The sequence below is a fragment of the Mytilus trossulus genome, chromosome 1 (genome assembly GCF_036588685.1).
Source record: "Mytilus trossulus isolate FHL-02 chromosome 1, PNRI_Mtr1.1.1.hap1, whole genome shotgun sequence".
NCBI lineage: Eukaryota > Metazoa > Mollusca > Bivalvia > Mytilida > Mytilidae > Mytilus > Mytilus trossulus.
Window position 1 is genome coordinate 79,223,113 of NC_086373.1, and position 23,963 is coordinate 79,247,075.

The 23,963-nt window shown below is 32.5% G+C and overlaps 2 protein-coding genes across 6 annotated transcripts in view; both read right to left on the bottom strand.

Annotated features, from left to right (window-relative positions):
- Positions 1–3,268: 3,268 nt before the first annotated feature.
- LOC134686405 (betaine--homocysteine S-methyltransferase 1-like) lies at positions 3,269–12,589 on the bottom strand. The gene is made up of 7 exons (XM_063546079.1): positions 12,458–12,589; positions 10,797–10,987; positions 9,849–10,043; positions 7,748–7,859; positions 5,397–5,572; positions 4,029–4,110; positions 3,269–3,713 (listed from the first exon to the last, which is right to left on the bottom strand). Exons 1-7 carry the CDS (start codon positions 12,468–12,470, stop codon positions 3,427–3,429), a joined length of 1,056 nt encoding a protein of 351 aa, XP_063402149.1. The 5' UTR covers positions 12,471–12,589; the 3' UTR covers positions 3,269–3,426.
- A 6,119-nt stretch (positions 12,590–18,708) lies between these two features.
- Positions 18,709–23,963, bottom strand: part of LOC134686417 (excitatory amino acid transporter 3-like) — a 47,204-nt gene continuing 41,949 nt past the window's right edge. For all 5 annotated transcript variants that reach the window (XM_063546089.1, XM_063546096.1, XM_063546101.1 and 2 more), the window contains exons 4-9: positions 23,413–23,476; positions 22,864–23,062; positions 21,922–22,155; positions 21,169–21,363; positions 20,745–20,879; positions 18,709–19,020 (exon numbers count right to left, since the gene is read on the bottom strand). In XM_063546089.1, the coding sequence (XP_063402159.1) occupies positions 18,843–19,020; positions 20,745–20,879; positions 21,169–21,363; positions 21,922–22,155; positions 22,864–23,062; positions 23,413–23,476 (1,005 nt within the window). In that variant the 3' untranslated portion in view covers positions 18,709–18,842. The remainder of the gene's footprint in view (positions 19,021–20,744; positions 20,880–21,168; positions 21,364–21,921; positions 22,156–22,863; positions 23,063–23,412; positions 23,477–23,963) is intronic.

Genomic DNA, 23,963 nt, shown 5'->3' on the forward strand with positions numbered 1-23,963 from the left:
TTGTTAACTATGAATACTGCTGGTGTTTTAACTTCTTCACTATGATTGACGCAGGAGTCCTTAGTATGTACATTACGACTGACGCTTGTGCTATTTTGGTAAATATATCTAGTACATTATGATATACGTCGTGAATGCCTTTACGGCTTGTATATTTTGATTGACGCTGACGTTTTATCTTGAAGACTATGATTGGTGCAGATGTTGTTTTATTGTACACTGTGATTGACGTCTATATCGAGTACACTATAGGTGACGAGGATGTCTTTATCTTGTACACTATGATTGATAACGGTGTTTTTATCTTTACACTATGATTGACGCTGGTGATTTTTTTTTATCTTGTACACTATGTTTGACGCAGGTGTTTTTATCTTGTACACTATGATTGACGCTGATGTTTTAGTCTTGTACACTATGATTGACGCTGGTGTCTGTATTTAGTACATTATGATTGACTCTTGTAATTTTATTAAGTACACTATGATTGACGCTGGTGTCTTCAAATTTTACACTACTATGATTGACGCTGAGTCTTTATCTAGTACACTATGGTTGACGCCCTGTCTATATCTAGTTCACTATTGTTGACGCCGCTGTTGTACACTTTAATTGATGACGCTGTTGTTTGAACATGAATGTACACTAGGATTGACCCTTGAAGAGGGTGTCTATATCTAATACATTGTGATTGAACCTGGTTGGTATATCTAATACACTATGATTGATGCGGGTGTCCATATCAAGTACACTATAATCGACACAAACCCCGACAAATTGTAATCATGAGTTTTATCATGAATTCATGTCATTAGGCAAGATATAAGACCGAAAATACATATAGATATATGACAAATATGTAATTCATAATTGAAAAAAAAAATAAGAAAAGGAAGGATCGACCAGAGAATTAATACACAGTAAATTGGTTCGAATAAAACCTGAATTATCCCCAAAACAAGTCTGCAAAATCGACTTTAAGAGTTATAAATAATGGTATTTAACATCATTTGGTTAATACTAAATTTATACAATCATACTATATTAGTTAAAAATTGTATGGCTCGAATTACGTAAAAGAACATACAAGTATTCGGTTGCAAAGGAGTTGATGATTGATAAATCGTTATGGGACGAACGTGAAACGAAATTTATAAGAACGGACAGAAAAAAAACAATTTAAAATGCATCCCCTGATTTGGAGCGGCAACATTATTTTAAAAATTATTTACTTTAAAAACAAATAACAAACATGACAAAATATTAATGGAAAGAAAAACGGACCACACCTACATGTACCACAAATAATTAACTATTCTATTGAAAACAAAATGCACATCTAGTCTGAATATGACATTGTACAAAAATGTAGAATAGATAGTTTGGTGAGAATGCTGTCTTAAATTAATATTATATGGGAAACAATTTATTTAAAAATACCATACTGAAAACGATTGCAAAATATTTTGGACGTGTCCATGCTCTGTACACGTGATACACCATTCAAGATGGGAAATTTACACCACATGAAATGCGGGTAGACAAACATTTCTAACTACAACATATGGGAATTGTGTGGCAACGTTGCAAACATTAAACTGTTACTTTAATTGTATATTCGAGTGAATTTTGTTTGTAAGTACCAATTATCTTATGTCTAACACCTGATTATATTAATCAACAATCTGTAATCGTAATATAAGTATATTGTTTATGTTTTATATTTACTAATTGCTGTTTTGATTTAGTTAAAGTCTTCTTAGCTTTGTACTTCAGAGGTAATTGATCAACTCATTTTCTTCTGACTGTTTTTATATGTCGCTGCTTCAGTGGACTCGACAAAATATCAGTACATACAATGAACGGGTGTAAAACAATGATTGATTGAAAAGGTACATGTACCATGGCGAGCGAGCGTAAAACGCCTTATCGCGACAAGAGGAACAAACAGGGAAGGACAATTGGGTACTAATAATGTTTAGACGAAGCATGTTTTACCTTTAAACTGCAACTTCTATATATCTGACCAAAAAAGTTTGTGTTTTGTAAATTTTTTCATTATCAAATATTATTTGTTTTTATTATAGATGTACTTAACAAAGTGAGCAACAGTTTAACAAAGACAACCAGGACAAAGATTACAGTTAACGTTAACAACCTTCATATCTTATCAGTCTGACATGTTATAACTAACTATAATAGCTTATTCAATCTTGAATCAAAGGTCAATATGTATGGATATTAATAATTCAAAATTAATAATTCTATTTGTTCATAAGACATATCGTAACAAACCACCTTTTTCGAGAGGACTGTTGCTCAGATCAAAATGTTTCAAAACGAGAACCATCAAAGCGTTGGTCCTGTGAAAAAAATGTATGATGTATTCAAGTTATAGTAGTCTCAAATACAACGACCAAGTAGCGACCTGGTAAACCTTGTGCTTAATAAATCGTCATTTAAATGCATCTTTCTTGTTTTAACAAAATCTGCAAACACTCATTACAGATAAGCGTGTTTTTTTTAGAACGCAAGACTTGTTTTGTCTACATAAAAAAACATGTATAACTCACCAGTGTCGCTCGAATGACATAAGTGTCAAATAAACAACATCCTTATCCTGGCTTCCATCTTTGACAGCCGGTAGAAAATCCTTGGCGTTTCGAAGGATTACTTTATTTTGTTAACAGTTAGTTTAAAGAAAAAAATACTATGTAAATGCAATATCATGCCAGCTCAATAGCAATGAATACTGATTTACTGATATTCTCGGGAAACTTACCCAAACTGATTGGTCAATAAGTCAAACATTTCAAAGTCAAAGACAACCATCTAATTGAATTCCCTGCAGAATAATTATAATTTTTTGGGATTGCATCATAAACAGTCTATCACTGTCATTTAAGAAGCAATTGAATTGTGTATTAATTTTGCTTCCTTTGGATGCTCGACCCTCTTTGAAAACTTTAAACAAAAACACATTTAATGCTGTGGTATAAATCTCTCGTCCTTTTGGTATTCATTTGTTCATTTTGCTTTGATTTCATCTTTTATTTTTCAGGCATAGAGCACTCGTTTTGATCATTCTTGTATGTGCCTTAGTATTATTAACTGCAATGATAGTAACTTCGTTTTGCAATCTGTGCGTGTGAATTCCGTAAACTTATGGCTGTTTCTGAAAGTTCTACTCTTAACAACATTGGTATGCATTCGAAATGAATGAACATGTAGAATACAGCTTAGATTATTAAATATTCTAACAATCAACATCATTGCAAAGGACTACGTATTTTATACAAAAATGAATTATGGTTTGCATGGCAAAAGGTGACCACAAAATTTCAAATACATATATATACGAAATAAATAAAAAATTATCAAGTTTATTTATAGATACCAGTAAATGTCAAACAAGTTTGTGCTAAATTATTTAGCCTTGTTATCTTTAAGCTTTGTTTCAAAGAGATCATTATAGTAATCGTTCCTATGTTTATCATCACCGAATGAATAGTGCTGGTCCATGTTTGGAGAGAATTTGTTTGCAGGTGGATCCTTCCCATATACATCTGCTAAAATACGCATGTAGTGAGAGGCATTACCACAACACAAACCAATATACTGTATTCCTAGTGCTTTTGCTTCTTCAGCAAATTCTTTTATTTGTGTTCTAGTACATGCAACTCCTGGCAAGTCTACTGGAAATGCTGGTTTACCTGTAAGTAGAGTCACAAGTAGAGATACGACTACAGGCTCCAGATTTGGTACATGAACATTCAGAAGGCTAGCAATTCCTGCTACACCAGTCGCCACCGTTGTGATACCAATTGTAAGTACAATTTAAAAACAAATCGATCATTCAGTCATAAATGAATACTAGTAATAATTATTTAACGATTTAAATTGTTTGATAATGACACATTTGTAAAGGATAAGGTAGTTTGCAAAAGTTTAATTATGCTTGTTATATGAATTGATACAGCAGTAGAACATATAAGGATATTTGAACACTATTAGGACGTTAGACTTACCTGTTCCTGGTATAGTTAAAGCCTGCATTGTTGGTTCTTTACACGTTGTACAGTAAACAACGGGTAACATTGCCACTGGTCCCTGAAAAGATAAATTATAATAAAGTTTTATGCAGACATACATTAAATCACTTCATTAGGAAAAGAAATGTATTTAGTTACTTAATGTTAGCCTAAATTCCATAAATGAAAACAAAACTTTGCGAATTCCGCGCATTAAAAGCGCTTTTCTGCGATTATTACATTAGGAACGCTCAAACCGAAAGTCGGGGATGAAAAGTACATAAAACAATTGGAGCTATATGATCAAAAGAGAACTAAAATAAAACGTAATTGTTAGCCAAACTCATCTAGCTTGAGGGTGTTGATACCATAGTGTCTCTATTTTTTGTGCACATTTCCTGACCGGTGTGAGAAAAATATTTCTCCTCACTAGTGAAAAATCAGTTCTCGGCAAATGATTGGTTGAAATTTAATTGTGACTTTGAAATTTTTTTGTTTTCTTTTGAAACTTCTTGTTGTGACGTCACGAAAGAAGACGATCATGCCTGATGACTTCACATCAAAAGTACAAAACTTTCCTCAAGTCTTTGAAAATGAAGGATAAAAATCATTAGAGAAACAGATTCCACCACTGTAACTCGTGTATTGCGATATATCTTCAATCTCAACAGTAAAATTTAAATTATTTTAAAAGCTCGACAAGCCTCGCGCTTTAACTGTCTCGATTGGAGAAATATCGTAATACACTTGTTGCAGTTGTGAAATCTATATTTCTGAATCATTTCTTAATGGAACTTTGAAAAAATGTATGTTGACGATCATGTAAGTAACGAAGCAATGTCTGCTGAGCTGATGTCGCACTAGGGCTTAAAATGCTCAATCAGTGATATCGACCGATTGCTAGTATAGAGAATAGCTAATTAGTTTTTTTTTAGCGTCCGAAACGATTTTCTGGATTTACCGTCATAAGTAACTCCAACAAAATATTAAAGTTATAGTATATAGTACATTCAATTCATTCATATTTTTCCTTGCTATAAAAATCAATAAGGAAATCTTTGGCGAATATTGTATAGATCAACTGCTTTTTTTGGCATAAGCAATTGCTTAGTCAATATCTACTATAAAGGTATTAAATCAAAATTCTAACATCGCAATAATCTTTTCAAAGATTATTATTGATTACAAATTCCTAAATAGGTTAATGTATCAAGATCAATGAATGTTTTATCAAGTTATTAACTTTCAGTTCAAAGCAGTATTCTTAAAATTCGGCCACGTAGGAGGGTTTTACACTTTTAAAGTGGCATCATCATTTCAGGTAAAATAAAACATATGGTATCTTATAATATGCCAATATATTACCTTGCAAACCTTCATGATTTCTTTGACAAGAGGCATCATGGTAACTGGCCCTCTGCTACAGTTCACTCCAACTACATCGGCTCCAGCCTCCTCGAGCTTTCTACATGCTTCTGGTATTGGCACACCATCGTGTGTTATATTTGTTTCGGTGGAACAGAAAGTAATAACGGCTGGAACTAAAGCGAGATAAAACAAAAGTGTAATCACTCTTATGATACAAAGGAACACGATGTATTTGTGATTCATATCATATTTCATTGACTGTTTTGTTTTATTTTATTCAACGGAAAGTATTGTATTAATATCAGTATGCCATCCTCCACAACTATGCATACAACCAAAACATTGCATAATATACAACCAAAACATTGCATAATATACAACCAAAACATTGCATAACATACAACCAAAACATTGCATAACATATAATATGATATGCAATGTTTTGGTTGTACAATGTATGCATAGTTGTGGAGGATGGAAATGAAAAAAAATAACCAGGTATTTTGTCCCAAAGTTGTATTCCGTTCGTTAGATGTGTTTGAGTTTTTGATTTTGGCATTTGATAAGGAACACTCCGTTTTTAATTTTCATTGTAGTTCGATGTTTTGTCGTGTTTTCCCTAGATTGTTTATTTTTACGGTTTATTTTTACGACAAAAAGCGTAACAATCTTATTTTCACGGGAACTCAGATCAAAGCAATATCAAATCTTAATGTATCATATAAACTCATTATAGACACTAGGATAGAAACACCGAATGTCAGACGTGCGTTTCGTCCAATCAAGGAACGAAGTCGGAAGAGTATTGAAGACCCAACATTTCAAAAAGATTTGCCAAATACAACTAAGGTTATCTATAATTTTTAATTGAATTTGTAATTATTTAAACGATAAATCTTTTTGAAATTGTACAAAAAAACAAATTTTAGGAAATTTTATATTTACATATATTCAAATGTGAAATGTTTTGTAGTTATGTGTCTCATACGCCAATCTTATGGCTAGGAACTGATTGTTTTAACGTATATTTTTATTATGTCATTGTATAATGTTCAATCAATATGTGACACAATAATAAAATAATAAAATAAAATTTATTATAAGTATCTATAATTCGTTGTGTAGAACATAAAAAAAGCAAAATCATTAAACAGTCCTTTTTTAAAACGATCAAATCAACGACCATTCATTTCAACATAGAAGTGCTGACTAAAAGGCTGATGATACTCTCTGGAAGTATAAAAATTGTTTAAAACTGACTTCAAAAGATATATATCAACCATTTAATCAGAACACAGTAAGATGAGGGCTTTAAATTTTTTTTAAATACAAAATAACCATTGCTTAGATAGCAATTAATGTATATCAAATGCATGCATAGTCATTATTTTTTATTTTATATGATACCTTTTTATTTTATATAATACCTTTTCCGTATTCTTTAATACACTCTAGAGCTAAAAGAGCCATTTTTTATTTTATATAATACCTTTTCCGTATTCTTTAATACACTCTAGAGCTAAAAGAGCCATTGTTTTTATATAATACCTTTTCCGTATTCTTTAATACACTCTAGAGCTAAAAGAGCCATTGTTTTTATATAATACCTTTTCCGTATTCTTTAATACACTCTAGAGCTAAAAGAGCCATTTTTTATTTTATATAATACCTTTTCCGTATTCTTTAATACACTCTAGAGCTAAAAGAGCCATTGTTTTTATATAATACCTTTTCCGTATTCTTTAATACACTCTAGAGCTAAAAGAGCCATTGTTTTTATATAATACCTTTTCCGTATTCTTTAATACACTCTAGAGCTAAAAGAGCCATTTTTTATTTTATATAATACCTTTTCCGTATTCTTTAATACACTCTAGAGCTAAAAGAGCCATTGTTTTTATATAATACCTTTTCCGTATTCTTTAATACACTCTAGAGCTAAAAGAGCCATTGTTTTTATATAATACCTTTTCCGTATTCTTTAATACACTCTAGAGCTAAAAGAGCCATTTTTTATTTTATATAATACCTTTTCCGTATTCTTTAATACACTCTAGAGCTAAAAGAGCCATTTTTTATTTTATATAATACCTTTTCCGTATTCTTTAATACACTCTAGAGCTAAAAGAGCCATTTTTTTTTATTTTATATAATACCTTTTCCGTATTCTTTAATACACTCTAGAGCTAAAAGAGCCATTTTTTTTATTTTATATAATACCTTTTCCGTATTCTTTAATACACTCTAGAGCTAAAAGAGCCATTTTTTTTATTTTATATAATACCTTTTCCGTATTCTTTAATACACTCTAGAGCTGAAAGAGCCATTTTTTTTATTTTATATAATACCTTTTCCGTATTCTTTAATACACTCTAGAGCTAAAAGAGCCTCTGCAAAATCTGGAAACGTCTCACCAATAATAAAGTCAACATCTCTCGTCACGGCCCACTCAATTTGTTCCTAAAATGTTGATGACGACATACCTTTCATTTTTATATCGAAGCAACTTAAGATTTTATTGAATTTTCTGTAGTTTCGCAATAGTATAACCAATGAAAAGAAAGTGTATATATGATTAAGAAAACATTTCAATTATATGTGGATGAAGTACAGTCATATAGATCTAACATGATTTTTGCAAACTGAATAAATATTGTAATGCATAATATTTGTACCAACATGTTTAATTTCGTTTTCGGTCTTTTTATTTTGATATAATTCCATTTTTCAAGTCAGTCGTAAACAAACAAGTAGCTTTAACAAATGTTTTGATTTCAGTTGTTCTATATATGAGCATGACGAGGGTCTGTAATATTTATATTGTCAACAACTCTTCTGAATGTTTTCAGTCGACCTAAGTCTTATTTCATTTCTGGTATGCAGATATGTGTTCTATATTTGATCTACGTATTTCGTATCCTACCGGAGACGTATAAAAATTGAAGCACTTTGAAATGATTTGAAGTAAATCTCATTCATGGTAGATGGGTATGGTATATTTGCTCTATTGTATTTGTTTTCTGTATTGGAATTCTTCATGGAGGACTGTACATAACCTTACAACACATTGGTCTAGCGTAAATCCTTATAGTATTTTACTCCATATAATCTACTCAATGAACTAAATTGAAACTTAAACCAAACACTAAATGAAGAATGGCATTGTGTATTTGGTGTTTACATATAAATTTTAGTTAGGATATATAAATCAAGGCGTCAATAGTTGATCGATGCTGCAATCTTTTTACTCGATAAAAATATAAAAAAGCAAGGTAACAAACAAAACCTGAGGAAAGCGCAAAAACTCGATAAAAGATCGAGACCGGGAGTGTAAGTAAAATACTTTTTTTTTAAATTGCCGTAGTGCACATTTTCTACATAAAGAAATGCCTGCACCTTTTCAGGAATATGCCAAGTATTTTCCATTCGTTTGAGGTGTTTGTTTTTTTTTTCCATTTGATATGGGACTTTTCACTTTGAATTTTCCTGTATTTCTGTACTTTTCTTATTTTTAGGGCGCAAGTTTCATAGCAGGAAAGTCGCCTACCAAAACATCAATATAATTTTTATTTTTCTCCATGATTGGTCTGTGAGGACTTCTTTGGTCTCCCATCAAAAGGGAGCGGACTACTTTAAGCCATTAGAATCCGACCTTTCTGGTTTTATGTTTTATTTCAAGCCTTTTTAGATGATGGATCACCTACAAAGTAACAACACTTGGTCATGTTCCTTATGATGTCATGAACAAGTGTTGTTACTTTGTAACTGATCCATCATCCAAGATGGCCGCCATCGGGGGACTTAGTTTACCATAGGACCCTATTGGAAATGCATACACATGACTTCTTTTAGAGAACCACTAAATGGAATAAAACCAAACATGGCATGAATGTTCCTTAGAAGGTATTGACCAAGTGTTGTTACTTTGTAGCCGATCCATCATCCAAGATGGCCGCCAGTGAGGGACTTAGTTTAACATAGGACCCTATTGGAAATGCATACAAATGACTTCTTATAGAGAACCACTGAATGGAATGAAACCAAACATGACATGAATGTTCCCTATGAGGTGCTGACCAAGTGTTAATACTTTGTAGGTGATCCATCATCCAAGATGACCGCCAGAGGAGGACTTAGTTTAACATAGGACCCTATGGGAAATGCATACAAATGACTTCTTTTAGAGAACCACTGAATTGAATGAAAGCAAACTTAGCATAAATGTTCCTTTCTTAATGAGGTGCTGGCCATGTGTTGTTACTTTGTAGCTAATTTTATCTTTTTATATGATTTCAAAAACCCAAGTAGAGCCAGGTGAGCGATACAGGCTTTTGAGAGACTCTTGTTTGTTGTATCATACTTTTAAGGTTTAAGAATTTAAAAATATCTTTATGGAAGATAGTTCACTGAATTAAAACAATGACTATTAAAGTAAGTAGGTTAAATTACCTTAAATATACTTCTAGCTTCCTCTATAGTTTTTGGATCATGTCTGTTAAAGATGGTTGTGTTAGATATACCTCCAGCCAGTAATTTATTATGTTTGTCTGCTACTTCTTTGGCTATATCTAGTGCTTTAAAGTTCAATGTTTCAAGTTCATCTTCCCTTCCAACCACTCGTAGTTTTGCTCGGTGACCATAGTACTAAAAAACACCGGAATCACATGAGCATTTATTGTTTATTTTAGGAATGACTGTAATATTTTTTTCTGTCTATGAAGAAATAACATACAAAATGTGGTGCACACTGAATAACGCGCTAATCGAGTTATTTAAAGTGTGCACCATATTTTCTTTTTATGTTATTTCGAATAGGCAGACTCCATGATTTTAAACCGGAGTAAATCATAAAACAAAAAGTTGATGACTTCACGGTCACGTGACAAAATTATGTCTATGGGCTGAGAAACAAAACGACGCCAGCCAATCAGAAGACACGTTACATCCAAAATTAAATTATTATAAAATCTCTAGACTAGATGGGTTGTTGAATTGTAAAGACAGACCAAAAGTGACAGAGTTATCATTATTTGGTAAATAAATTGAATTACGTTAGTTAAGATAAAGCAATTGGGAATGACATCAGAAATATTATTAATATTGCCTAACAGGTATCGCGATTGAGAAACGATGAGAAAATATCTGATTGTCTGTATATTTATATTATATAAAACGGTAACGGTTTCTTCTTTCAATTGAAGACTAAGAATCTTTTGAAAAAGGAGTTATAATAACTGGCTACTTCAGTATTAGCCCTGGTTTCAGATTCTTGATAATGTGTGTTGATTCTCCGCATTTCGAGCCACTTGCACAACTAACCTCGAACCTATACCAGGTACGATTAACAGCTAGTTAATCAGACTATAAAAGTGATAAAGGACGAGAATAAGATCAAACCGTATATGCTTGGACAACGTCACTTCCGGCATGTACGAACTCTTCGTGTAAAGCTCTAAGTTGTTCTGGAAATTCCAATACTACTTCAGGAACAAAACATCCAGCACGCACGTAACCTCTCCTTTCAAACTCAAATAAATAGCCCTCAGCAATAACAATGGTTTCCCCGGCAGCAAGACGTTCTCGGAATCCTATGAGAGAAAATTTCTTCGATGTTATCATTTATGTACAGCAAGCATTCTCATTATTTTTTTCTATAATAGAAAATTGAGAGATGAGAGAAAAAAAAATACTAGTAAGAATTGAAAATCAGACTAGGTTAGTTCTGTTTCCCCTAAAGTACCATAGAACAAGAGGAACACTTGTTCCTGTATAGCTCACCGTGTTATACGAACTATAAGCATATCTTTTGTGTTGCAGACCATTTTTGCAATTTACCTGTTACGCCTAGCTCCTGGAGGTTTTTAGATATTACAATCAAACAACTATAAAAAAAAAATTATAAAAAAAGCCATTGCAAAAAATTAACAGGGTCTTAATTATGATCAGTATTTGCAGTTTATACTTTCGAACTGATCAAGACTTGGTGATAACAATCAACTTGTAAATGCATGATCTGAACATTTACACACTATTGAAGGTCAAATGTTCACTTACGGTAAATGTGTACTTTTGTATTGGCGTATCTGCTTTATCGGTTAGCAATCTTTAAGTTACACATCTATATTTAGATATCAAAGCCTATAAATAATCAACGAAGTAATTTTTTTGTGTTTTGATGAAGTGTCAACAGGGAAATATTACATGTAAAACTGAAATTAAATTTCAGATGCGATAGGCTGAAAGAGATATCTTTTCTCCATCAGTTGATATATTTTGTTGTTTTTGGCATGCATTATTTTGTACTGCAATCCTGTTTTTTTTTTTAAACTAATATTACCTTTAAGAAAGGCTTCGTACATAAAAACATAAAAAAAAATACATGTTTTGTTTTAAATAAAATTGAGAATGGAAATGAGGAATGTGTCAAAGAGACAACAACCCGACCAAATAAAAAACAACAGCAGAAGGTCACCAACAGGTCTTCAATGTAGCGAGAAATTCCCGCACCCGGAGGCGTCCTTCAGCTGGCCCCTAAACAAATATATACTAGTTCAGTGATAATGAACGCCATACTAATTTCCAAATTGTACACAAGAAACTAATATAAAAATAATACAAGACTTACAAAGGCCAGAGGCTCCTGACTTGGGACAGGCGCAAAAATGCGGCGGGGTTAAACGTGTTTGTGAGATCTCAACCCTCCCCCTATACCTCTAACCAATGTAGAAAAATAAACGCATAACAATACGCACATTACAAGACTGTACTTTAGCATAATAATATATTAAACTATTAATAGTTATTTGCTGCTATAAATTGTACATTTAAATGGTTCTTATTGTGTCAGAGTGACCATTTAAACGTGTTTAGTTCAGAATTCAGGACAGGTTACGTATATATGCAAACTTTCTTATTGTAATAAATATTTAAACAAAACTGGAAGTATTTAAACACTTTCAATATGTATCAATGTGTAGTTCATTTTGTAACACAGTCAGTACTGATACTTGTAATACTAATAAACTCCATATGTGCATATGGATACTATTTGTTCTTACCTCTTTTAGACATCTTAGTCCTGCTATTTCAACTCATAGATTGTCAAATATAACTGGTCATCTGATACCTAATCATAACAATTTGTCAACAAAGTATTTTAGTGAAAATGTATGGAAAGCTTGATTATATAAAGTAAAACTATGAAACCAGTAAACGAACTTTCAAATAATTAAAAATATTTAAATACGGACAAGTAAAAACCCTTGGCTAGAAATTATGCTCTTTGATTGATTAATTGATTATTGGTTGCTTAACGTCCAGTGGCAAATATTTTATGCATATTCAGGACGACTACAAGTTCACAATAAATTGATGGTCGGGGAAATTTGGACTGCCACTAGAAAATGAGGGTATATCGGATAGGGACAGAAATTTTGCATTGCAACAGGCAACATACGGACCCCTCAAAGAGTTGATGCAAGGGTTCTTAGCGTGCAAAGTGCGTGGCACTCTCTTTACACGAAGCATCGGATAATGAGGGTATATCGGATAGGGACAGAAATTTTGCCTTGCAACAGGCAACATACGGATCCCTCAAAGAGTTGATGCAAGGGTTCTTAGCGTGCAATGAGCGTGGCACTCTCTTTACACGAGGCATCGGATAAAGTCCCCCTTCTGACCAGACGTGACTGCGAACTTGATACATCCCGCACAGCCAAACGGACGCCCCACTTCGGCAAGCGTTTTACTGCCGGTCGGGAGAAGACCAAGTGACCATATTTCTATTCCCAAGTCACTATTGGTTTGGTCGATTAAAATGAAAAAAAAAGTTCTTCTGTCATCTGATTGTTGTGGTAAGAACAACAAAACACAGAAAAATAGCAATCTTTAACGTTCACGGTTTTTATGTCCCATTAATGGACATTATGTTTTTGGTCTGTGTGCCCTGCGTTCGTTCGTTCGTCCATGCGTCTGTTCGTCTGTTCCGCTTCAGGTTACAGTTTTTGGTCGTTGTAGTTTTTGATGAAGTTAAAGTCCAATCAACTTGAAACTTAGTACACATGTTCTCTATGATATGATCTTTCTAATTTTAATGCAATGCAAATTAGAGTTTTAATCAAATTTTACGGTCCACTAAACATAGAAAATGATAGTGCGGATATGGCATCCGTGTACTAGGGACACATTCATGTTTTATTTATTTACGTTAGTAAAAATGCCTAACCTTGCAATCTTCTTGATAGATAAAGTATGACAATAATGTTATATCTGATCGAGGTTCTAGTATAGTCTAATTCTCTTGAATCAAGCTAATTTTCTGGTCAGAAAGTTACATAAAAGTATGGTTGGGATCACCAACACATTCGTTTGATGAAATATAAATTAGTAAGTTTGAGATTGTTGAAGACAAGGCTCAAATCGTTGTAGAAAATGCCAAAAATTATCCGAAATTAACATTATTCTTAAAGGATGTTGAACTGATGTTAATGCAATCATGTAGCTGTTCATATGCAATAAATAATGCCATGAGATTTGCCACTTCGTGAATTTTGTTTGTTGTATTCATTTTGTAACTAGACCATGTGCCAAAAAATGTTTAAATTGTGACTTCCAATTTTTTACCCCTTAACCTCAAAGTTTGCAAACAGGGTAGCTGTCAAATATTTCACTAACATAATCCGGCGTAGTACTTTGGAATACCAAATGACTGAAGATTGGGAAGACAGTTAAAATTTAAAAGATAAATCGAGATTTTGAATTAGATCATAAGTTGTGTTGTTAAATTGTTTTAGGTAAAAGTTTTTTCAGTATGGGTGTCTTTTTAATGTCCTTGACCATATGATAATAGCAAGATAATAGGGTATAAATAGAAAATAAGTCCAACCTTTTAAGTGGATCAGACCATTTGCTGAATTTGCTTGTTCGAGAACAACTAAATTAAAATTAATACTCTGTCCCCGTAACAAATGTCACGTGAATAAACCGACTTTTTCAACCTTGTTATTGATCGGCCACTATCACGAAAATCCCGCATTTAATAATCAAAATGACTATAAAGAAAAGTTTTAGGTTATCTCTCTTTGTAGATTATTTTCTAACTGAAAGTAATTAGAAACTGTTGAAATTTCTAGGCTATTAATTAATACGCAAACTTTAATTCTCTGTACATTTTAGGCAACAATGCTAATAAATTTGAGACTGGAAACGGGGAATGTGTCAAAAGGACAACAAACCGCCCAGAGGACAGAAAACAACCGAAGGCCACAGAGGGTCTTCAATGCAGATAGAAAATGCCGTACCTGGAGTGTTTATACGTCTGAAAACAAATAATTAGTGAAGTTTGGGCTATTTTTGAGAGAGAAAAATCACAGTTCCACAATTAAACTTTTTTTCATACGTTCAATGAATATGAAGTGGACCAATCTGAATAAATTTAACTTACAAAAACTATAGGTAGGTGTAATTTTAACAAAGTTTTATCATATTTTGATGCTTTTTTGTTTCAAATTTACCATGCTGTCAATTTTGTAAATTTGTGATTTTTCAGATTTAAGAACAAAATGCATATTATCTCATTTTTTTTTGTTATAAATGATTGAAAAATACATCATCTAAGAAATTTGAAAAGACAAAAATGATATGGGATGTACATGCTTCTTGTAAATGTTTTATTGTACCCCTCATCTATTTCTTTTTTTTTTTTTTGGCCAAAAAGACTGACTTGATTTTTCGAATAATTTGAAAACTGGAATACTCAAAAACTGTTCATTGTAAATACACAGGTTTTTTTTTCACAGAATTATGTTTGATTATAATATTTTTAAAATTCACTGATATTTTCCATTTGTACCATATGTTTTGGAAATAATTCCAGAACGAGATTTCAACGAGACCGAAACGTCAGAAGGATGCATCCTTTAACATGTTTTTAGATATCCCAACCCTCCCCATATACATCTAGCCAATGTAGAAAAAAACAAACGCGAAACAAAAATAGTAAAAATCAGCTGAAGAGAAGTCCGAATATGTATAATTCTTGACAAAACCATCTTTGGTTTTCTTACTATGTTGCTTTTTTGTCTGAGTAAAAAAGCAAAGGCTTCTATATAGCTCAATAATTATAACAATAACAGAAATGATTATAAAAAAAGATGTGGTATGATTGCCAATGAGACAACTCTCTACAAAAGACCAAGATGCCACAGAAATAAAAAAAAATATAGGTTCTGTACGGCCTTCAACAATGAGCAAAGCCCATACCGCATAGTCAGAGGTAAAAGGTCCCGAAATGTTAATGTAAAGCAATTCAACTGAGAAAACTAACGGCCTTATTTATGTAAAAAAAAAATGAACGAAAAACAAATATGCAACACATAAACAAATGACAACCACTGATTAGTTTTGTTTAGTCATTTTGTGCTTAGGCAGTCTAGTAATCCTTAAACAACCGGAGATACACCCTTTATATATATATTTATAGTCAGTCAAAACGAATGAAAGGCCATATCAAATACGATGAAAACAAAAAGAAATTTGCCAAATACGCCTTAGACCTGAGTGTTTTAAGTATTTTGATATTTTGTAAACGTTTCATTTACAAAAAGATAAACTCACATTTTGAATGAATGAATGAATGAATTTTATTTGCAAAAGCATATAGAACATGCTATGGCAATACATAATATATACATATTGTGACAAAAGACTGGTAACAGAGAACAATACAATAATAACATACATAATGTAGCTAACCAATAATATCAGATCTAGCTTTCCATGCACTCTTTAAATAGTTACAGAGCTTAATTGTTAGAGATCTAGAATTAGCTTTCAACAAACAAGATAGTTTAAAAATAGTAGGTCATGAACAATAATAGCGTGGCAAAAACAATATTCTAATTGCCCTATATGCTGGACATACCAATACAAAATGAAATTCGTTCTCAACACATTGCATATTACAACATACACAAAGACGCATTTCTCTTGGTATATCAGAGAAGCGACCAACTTCAACATTAAGTTTCAATGTACCACTTCGTAGTTTTGTAAGAATGTTACTATTATAAATGTAGCCAAAATAATTTTCAAGACAAAAATCAAACTTTATGCTACTATACACACTTAATTTCTCACAGTCACATATATCTGCTGACCATTTTTGTAGATATTGGTCTTTAATGCGTGTCTTTATAACATCAAACGATATATCAATATTATTCTGTTCAATCCAAATATGGTTCATTCCAAGACTAAATAAAAAATCACGCACATTAGATGCCCAATTAATTTTACCATGATTTGCATCGTCATATAAAATTTTATATACATCATATACAAAAGCTGGTTTATATGTAACAATACGTAACCAATATTTTAAGATTAATTGTTTTCTCAAAACATACATAGGTAGATGACCAAGTTCGCCACAAAGAAAACTTATAGGAGCACGTTTACCTAATTTTAAAACAAACCTACAAAAACGGTTATGAATAATCTCTATGTCGTTGGCACGGTGAAAACCCCATATTTCGGAAGAATAGTTCAGTACCGATCCAACCATACTGTCATAAAGAAAACATTGTTGCTTTATAGAGATGTAAATATTATCTAAACATTTTAAGAGTGATGAGAGAGCTCTTGATCCTTGTTGGGATAGTCGCTTTTGCGTGTGTAAGAATTTCCCGTTAAAGTGCATCAACATTCCAAGGTAAACGTATGAATTTACGATTTGAAGTTCTTGATTATTATATATGAAATGATTGTTTACAGATTGCCATCCATTTCTAAACACAACTATCTTAGTTTTATCAGTGTTAACTTCTATGTTCCATTTTCTACAGTATTTGGATAGGTTGTCAAGTAGCTGTTGAAGAAGTTTGGCAGATTTGGCAAATAAGACAGTGTCGTCTGCAAAAAGTATCAAATAAATTAAAAGACCGTTCAGGTTCACTACATCTTCATTATCGGTAACAGTTATATCTTCAATAATATCATTAATAAAATAGAGGAATAATAAAGGAGATAAAGGTTCGCCTTGTTTCACTCCTAATAAATTGTCAAAGGCATCAGACAGAAGTCCACCAGATCTTACTCGGAGACGCACAGACGTATAAATTGATTTAATTATGGCCACAAATTTACTGCTGACTCCATTGCGAAGTAATTTATAAATCAAAATTCTCCTGCTTAATTTATCGAACGCTTTTCGAAAGTCAACGAAATAGTTCTGACTTTGTTGTTGATTAACTTGGGTCCCGGGGACGAACGGCCTGCGACAATCGACACTGTAGTTGTAAACAATCAATTTGTACTTTTTGTTTTTAGTGTGTTTGAGCTTCATAATGTTTCGAGTTATGAGTTATTTTCAACTGATTTTTTTAAAGTTCGTTCTTGTGTTGTGCTATTACATCACCGCCCCATGCGGGCTACAGGAGGGTTGGGCGCTCACAAACATGTTTAATACCGCAAAACTCTGTTGGTGCCTGTCTCAAGACAGGAACCTGTAGTAGCAATGTCATATTGTTGTATATCATATTATATTAGTTTTTGTTTGTTGTTTTAATGCCTATGACATGGATGACAGAGAGTTTAGTGATACCCAACACGTGAGCTTACTTTTCGATGACATCATGTTTTACTATATAAATATATTAGTTTTGATCACAATGTAAGTTGGTGGAAAAAAATGAGGACAGATCCCGTTCCATACATGTTTTGAATAAATAAGCCTGTGTTATAGATAAAATCGTACTATGCACGCAGTAAATTTACCAACTTCAGACATAGTTTAAAAAAAGTATATTTATAAGTCCGATCTTTTATATTGATACCGAGGTTCCACCTGGAGGTCTTCTCAATTTATATATACAGATCAAATACAGTTTTCCAACAGACTGCATGTGTAGTAAATGGACTCGATTAGAAGTCTGGCTAATGTAATTTCTGGGATACGATTTAATAAGATGATCACTATTATGCTTTTTGATGGATGAAGAGCGTTCTTCAGTTGCAGTTTAATTTGATGTGAACTGCACAAAATACAAAAAGGCCATTTTTTAATCAAGCAAGCACCATTACTAAATACTTGAACAGCAAATGTGAAATTTGTCAATTTGTAAACGTAAACATCGTAAGAAATTCAAATGACATTTTACAATGGTTAGTTGAAAGATGCTGGATTTAAGTTATGGAATGGCCATTGTTTGGACTAGACTTCCATAATATCACAAATCAATAACCATTTTCCATCGGCTTAACCGGTTTAAAATTCAGAGGAATACGTTAAAAACATCAGGAATAAATATAATAAAAAAAATTAACTTTAATCATAAAAAAGTCAGATCTAAATGCATAGTTCACAAAATACATAAACGTGTCCTGAGTGTATTTTTCCTCATAAAGTAGATATGTACTAAACAAAAATGTTCTTTGTTTATAGTTTTATAGTTTTGTCAAAACTTGTGGACTGTCAATATCTCCATTCATTATATGAAGTCCATTTCCATTCTCTTTAGCTTCGCGTCTGTCCATTTCTTCTAAATCTGCCTTAGACATATGCGCTACCAGGCCTGCGCCGTAGGCATCACCCAATACATTAATAGCTGTCCTGAATCTATCCCTATAATATGAACGAAAAACATAATCAAATCCATGTTCAGTGCAAATAAATATCTTTCCTAGATTTTTTTTATAACTATTCATAAAACAATTGACCTATTAATTTGAAGGCCACTACATGATCAACAGTTATGATATATAAACAGCTGCAGCTGCACATCGATTGCTTAACGTTCAGATGCATATTTCTCAAAACAAACAGAATGTCTATTTGAGTGTTTGGATCATGATATGTAGCAAGCAGAATTCGTAAAACTTAAACATAAGAGACATTTAAAGACCGCTTTAGTAAAATGCTAATCCTCACATATTATCATCAACGGATTTTAACAAGATTAACACGACACACAAACCGCCGTTACTTCTCGGGTTTCTGAGTTTTATGCAGAGTTTTGTGGGCTTGCTTTAAGTTTGTTCCAATTTTTTTTTATCTGTCTTTGTAGCATTTCGTGTTTATAAAAAAAGAAAGCTGTGGTATGACTGCCAATGAGACAACTCTCATGCACAGAAATTAAATACAACAGGTCACCGTACGACCTGCAACAATGAGTAAAGCCCATACCGCATAGACAGCTCTAAACTGCCCCGAATTGACAAAAGTAAAACTATACGAACTAGAAAACTATCGGAATAATTAATGTGCAAAACAATAAACGAAAAACAAATATGTAACACATCTACAAAGTCAACTACTAAATAACAGGCTCCTGACTTGGGTCAGGCACATACATACAGAATGTATGCTTTCATCGAAGTAACTTTTTCAATTGCCCTCTTGGCAACTTTTTTTGTTATCCTTTTTTATGTTGCTAACACATGCTGTTCGTTACTTGTTCAGACTAAACATGCTGTTCGTTACTTGTTCAGACTAAACATGCTGTTCGTTATACTCGTTCAGACAAATCATACTGTTCGTTCCTAGTTCAGACAAAACATGCTCGTTCAAGCTAAACACGATGATTGTTACTCGATGAGACAACTGTCATTCGGTACTCGTTCATTCAAAACATGCTGTTTATTACTATTTTAATAAAAAAACTTTTTTATTCAAAACATTCTATTCTAACTAAGTTTTCTTCTTATAATTTAACAGTCCAGCCAATAAAATTGCACATCTGTCTACATATTTGCAGATTTGAGCAAATGACTAGACTGATTGTGTACTGCGATAGTACAATCCAAGATGGCTGTATACCATAAATTTACCTTAAGTTCGTTATTTGTTTATTCAAAATATGCTGTTTGTAACTCGTTCAGACAAAACATGTTGTTCATTAGTCGTTCAGACAAAACATGCTGTTCGTTAGTCGTTCAGACAAAACATGCTGTTCGTTACTCGTGCAGATAAAACATACTGTTCGCTACTCGTGCACACCAAACATGCGTATCATTCTTGCGGCGAGCGTCCATCTTCAAATAACCTCATCATAGATAAGATCAACATTTTGTACGCTAGACTTGCGTTTCGTTAAAAAAAGAACAACCTCATCAGTCACGGTCAAATAAAAAAAAAGGAAAAAAGGAAAAAAGGAAAACGCAAGAAAGTGCGAAGTTAAAGATCAATAAAGACCCAAAATTTCAAAGGTTTTGCAACATGAATTAAATTTTAAGGTACAGATACAAATTTTAAGGTAGTTACATGTACATGTACATGTTAAAACTTAGCTGTCATGACTTTTTTCATCCCCCTGAAAACTTTGTTTACTAAGAAGTACATGTACTTACAAAAACCAATCAATAGGTAAAATCAAAGTAATTTCATCAATTGGAAGCCCCACAGCAGTCAATACTATTGCCATGGTAACAAGACCAGCTTGGGGAATACCTGCTGCACCTATAGCTGCAGCTGTGGCCGTCAGACTGAAACATGAATTCAGATAACATAAGAAACGAGGTTTCCAAAGTTTACAAATATAAAATACCATTTTGTTGAAAAAAAGTTGGTATTAGGAATATTCTTAATTAAATAATTACATTGAAATTAAAATGACAGATGACGAGGCGTTTGATTTATTGTATACTCCTTTGTATATAGATATAGGAAGATGTGTCCTTTGTATCTTTATTATTACATTAAACTTTTAAATGTTCTACGGCATCTGTCTGCTTTTAAACATATGAAGTTTCTCGTAAGATAATTAACACCTACCTGACGACAATAACTTCTCCAATACTTAAAGTGATTCCTAAGTGTTGTGCAATAAAAATGGCAGCTACAGCTTCATACAAAGCCGTACCATCCATGTTTATTGTAGCTCCGATTGGTGTGACAAATTTGATAACACGTTCGTCAATTTTGTTGTTCACTTCCAGGCACTCCATGGTTACAGGTAATGTAGCAGAGCTATAACAAAATAAAACACAATGAAATCAATTAAACGTTTTCAAAGTAATTAATGTTTTTTTATTGTATGTTTAAATTGAATCAATTGTTTCATCTGAGAAGAGATAAACATATGCTCATATGTATTAATTTATTTGATTATCATTAACAAAAAGGTGCATTTCAAATTAAACATTGTTAACATTCACACAGATAGAGTACTATTTGCTCAGATGGATAGTTGTCTCCTTTGCATTCATACCACATCTTATTTCTATTTACTTTTTTTATAGTGTACTTATTGTGATATTTCAATTTTAACATTACTAATATAAACCAAAATCATTTGGCCAACTCTTGATCTTAATTATCAACGATTGCCAGTGTTTTTGTCTCTCCTGGAACTACGGTTTCATTCATCAAACAACACACATCCTATTACAAAAAAACAACACACATCCTATTACAAAAAAAAATAGATGAATGCTTTAATAAACTAATAGGCCCTATTATTCGGTGCACTACGAAGTACTTTCATTCGTTTTATCTTCCATTCAGCAAATTTATAAAGCAGTTTACCTTGATGCCGTTCCCCATGCTGTAAGTAATGCCTTAAGCATGTTAAACATATAAATGAATGGGTTCTTCCGAACACCAATGAAATATATCAATGGCAGAGTAATTATAGCATGTAAAGCTAATCCAGATAATACAGTTGCCATGTAATAACCAAGCTGCGTAAACACGGTGCTTAAATTTTCCATCTCGATCAACTTGACAGCAATCAAGAATATTATACCAATTGGAGAAAACCTGCAATTATAAAATAAAAATAGAAAAAAATATTTGAACGCAAATCATGTTTGTCTTTAAATTCTTATGATGTTGGTCTTTCAATATTCCAATACTTATCTGTAACAATTATAATAGCAAGTGCGCGTATTGTAGTCTTTCAATAGTACGTGTTAAAAGTATTAAGTTCTTATATTGTGTTATTTTTAACAGTTGTCTCCCATATTGTGGTATTTTTTTTAAAATAGTAATTGCTAACAGTTAGGTAGCATAGCAACATTCAAACTTGTAAGTCGAAAATAAACAACGCAATGACTAAAAAACAAAAAAACACAACAGACAAACAATAATAAACAGAACACAAAATATAAATCTAAAAACTGAACAACACAAACCCTACCTAGTACTGGGGAAGATCTCAGGTGCGGCGGAAGGGAAGCAAACATGGTACAACAGCTCAGAACTCAGATTTCTGTACTGGCAGTGGAAAAGACAAAAGCGGATCCCGTAAGACTTTATTACTCAGTCTGTACCTTTATAAAACTTAGCAATATTATCTTTTTGTTGACTTTTCGAGCTTTCTAATCGGACAATATCATAATTTCCTTGTCTTTTTCTCTTGAAGGAGACGATAAAATGCTCTTTAATTTTGGTATACCATCGATTTTTTTTAGATGACTGTTGTAACTAGTAAACAAGCAATGTTTTTAATTTCAGCGTTAAACTCACCAAATAACAAGTGTTACGAGTTTCATCGTGGCCAAGTGCATACATTCAAAGAAATCAGCCAATGGTTTTCCTGTTTTGCCCATCTTAGATAACGTACATCCAAAGAAGATAGAAAATACAACTAATCCTAAAATATTCATGCCATCAGCCTTATTTACTTTTGGGTTGTCAACAGTCTTTGTGACGGTATATTCGGTATCTGCAGAAAAAAATGACAAGGCATTAATTAAGTATATACGACACTGTCGGTCTAAAATGGTTGGATTTCACCGGGCCTACACGATTGTATTCAATGAATCATAATGATTTTCACTTTCAGTGGAATTAAAAGGGATACACAAGAATTGATATATTGCCATTTGTTCCAAATTTCAAACCATACTCAATCTTTGTTAATCACTTTTGAATGTTAAGTATTTTAAGTTAACTTGTCTCTGTGATTTAGTATACTTTTTATTGGTTTCTATTTACCTTTATATTACCATTAAAAACTACAAAACATTCGAATGGTATTCGCTTACTAAGCATGTTAAATGTGAAAATACTTACGATTTACTGAAGTTTTATTTATGTATGTTTCATTTACTTCTAGTTTTTCAATATCAGTCTGTTGCTGTAAGTAGAAATATGCCAACAACATAAGAACGCACGAAATACTACCCGGATGTATCTCTGAACTTTCACTTTAGAACGTGTATACGTTTCGATACAAGACATATTTTCGCATTATATGAAGCATATAATTAGTGAAAGAAGATAAGCAAAAGATACCAACTGGACATTCAAAGTCCTAATTCGAAATAAACTGACAACGCCATGACAAAACAAAATGAAAGACAAAAACAGTATATAAAACACAACATAGAAATCTAAAGACTGGGCATCAAGAAACCCACAAAAACCGACGGTGATTTGAGGTGTTTTGAAAGGGTAAACATATCCTGTTCTGCTACCCGTCGCATTTTTCATGAAAGTAAAAGCCAGGTAATAAGTCTAATTATCTTTATCTCAAGTAAAAGATTTAACAAAGAGAAAGCTAAACGATTAAAAAAATGAAACAAAGCACTTATTTTTCAAGTCAAGTCTTTTATCAGTATACA

Excerpts from the sequence above, each read along its gene's own strand:
- LOC134686405 (XM_063546079.1), bottom strand. Across the intron at positions 4,111-5,396 it reads AAATCATGAAGGTTTGCAAG|GGACCAGTGGCAATGTTACC; the intron begins GTAATATATTGG and ends TTATCTTTTCAG. Across the intron at positions 3,714-4,028 it reads TTTAACTATACCAGGAACAG|GTAAACCAGCATTTCCAGTA; the intron begins GTAAGTCTAACG and ends CTCTACTTACAG.